The 1,577-nt window shown below is 40.6% G+C and overlaps 1 protein-coding gene across 1 annotated transcript; it reads left to right on the top strand.

Annotated features, from left to right (window-relative positions):
• Positions 1 to 828: 828 nt before the first annotated feature.
• Positions 829 to 1,096, top strand: SARC_14972 (hypothetical protein; the record flags this gene model as incomplete). Its single annotated transcript, XM_014290897.1, has 1 exon — positions 829 to 1,096. A coding segment is annotated over one exon (268 nt), but the record flags the coding sequence as incomplete, so codon positions are not given.
• Between the last annotated feature and the right edge of the window lie 481 nt (positions 1,097 to 1,577).

Genomic DNA, 1,577 nt, shown 5'->3' with positions numbered 1-1,577 from the left:
CAACAGCCGCCAATGTAATAGCACTCGTGTGCATTGTGTGGCACTACGCTCTCACATATGACGAAACAGTGCTATTCCGTCCCTATGGCGGATTAGGCGCTGCTGTGAGCGCCACCACAGTGTTGATGTGGAAACTCAACCCCGAAGCTCGGCTGCAGATTCTCACTGTTAAACTACCGATTCGGTTTCGGGTATGTGTTGTCAAAATAATGTAGCAAGCTTTTGGCTTCTAATAGCATATCCAATTACATAAAGTATGCATTAAACTAGCATACAGGGTAGGTGTGTTTGGGTATTCATTGTTGGTTTATACCACGTACATGGTACTAACGGCCTAGTATACGTACTTTACCGTCGAAAGTGCTTCTCTCAATAGCACTTGCTCTGGGATATATATATATTTATATATATATACATCTATATGTGTGTGTGTGTGTGTATGTATGTATGTATGTATGTATGTATGTATGTATGTATGTATATACTCGTACGTGTCTGCGTGTCAGTAATAATGCGTGCGCGAGCATGTGTATGTTTGTGTATGCGTATGCTTAAGTGTATATGCTCTAATATGCTTAAGTATATATGCTCTGGTAAGATCTATTCGCGCCCAGAATGCCAAATCATACGGATACGTCCATTCTTTTATCTTGTCATGATGCAGTCTGACTCAGGCATGACTTTATCATGCTATAGCGACTCATAGATGACATAATGTAGGTACTCTTGTAGTAGATGGTACTATCCATCGTAGATGGTACCTTTATTTGCACTTGGATTTATAGCTGTTACTGTTTTGTTTTCGTCCATCGTCCCGTTTTTATAGAGGGATGTACATCTCTTGACGAGACCCAGCACACCATCATCCAACCCACGCAGAACGCGCTATGGCGACAGCCTGCATGTACTGCTCACCTTCGCTCGATTGTCGATAAATCACACCAATCGGTGATGTTCGGTATCACCCGTAGTGATGGTGGCGATCGGATGTTCACGTGCACAACCATGGATGCTGCAACTAATATGAATTTATATTTTGTATATCCATTATCCGCAGCACACACCTCTCCTATTGGCACTGACAGTGGGGTTGCAGGTGCTGTTGGGTAGGGCTCTGTTCTCCCTTTTTCTTGTGTGCTCAGGGATGGTTGTGGCGTGGTTCTACCTTCGCTTTTACCAGAAGGTGGATGGTGTTAGAGGAGACAGCAGTACATCCTTTGCATTTGCATCTCAATTTCCGGAGTTTCTGCAGTAAGTACAGCATGCGAGTGAATGAATTGTCTTTGGAATAAGGTACCATGTCACAGTTGAAGATACGGATATAAAATAGTTCATGTGTTGTTGGGTATTTGCTGATCAACTGCTCTAATGCATCATTCGAGAGCAGAAATGCATATCTGAAATGATCCGAAGTGAACTGAATATCAACATATTGAATATATTATATATTGAATATATTATATATATATATATATATATATGTCTGAGTGTCTGCGTGTCTGTATACATATATTATATATATATATATATATATATGTGTGTGTGTGAGTGTGTATGTGTATGTGTACATATATATA

This window comes from Sphaeroforma arctica, assembly GCF_001186125.1.
Source record: "Sphaeroforma arctica JP610 unplaced genomic scaffold supercont1.5394, whole genome shotgun sequence".
In the NCBI taxonomy this organism is placed as follows: domain Eukaryota; class Ichthyosporea; order Ichthyophonida; genus Sphaeroforma; species Sphaeroforma arctica.
The sequence above is the reverse complement of the archived record's forward strand: the minus strand, read 5'-3'. Positions and strand labels throughout refer to the sequence as shown.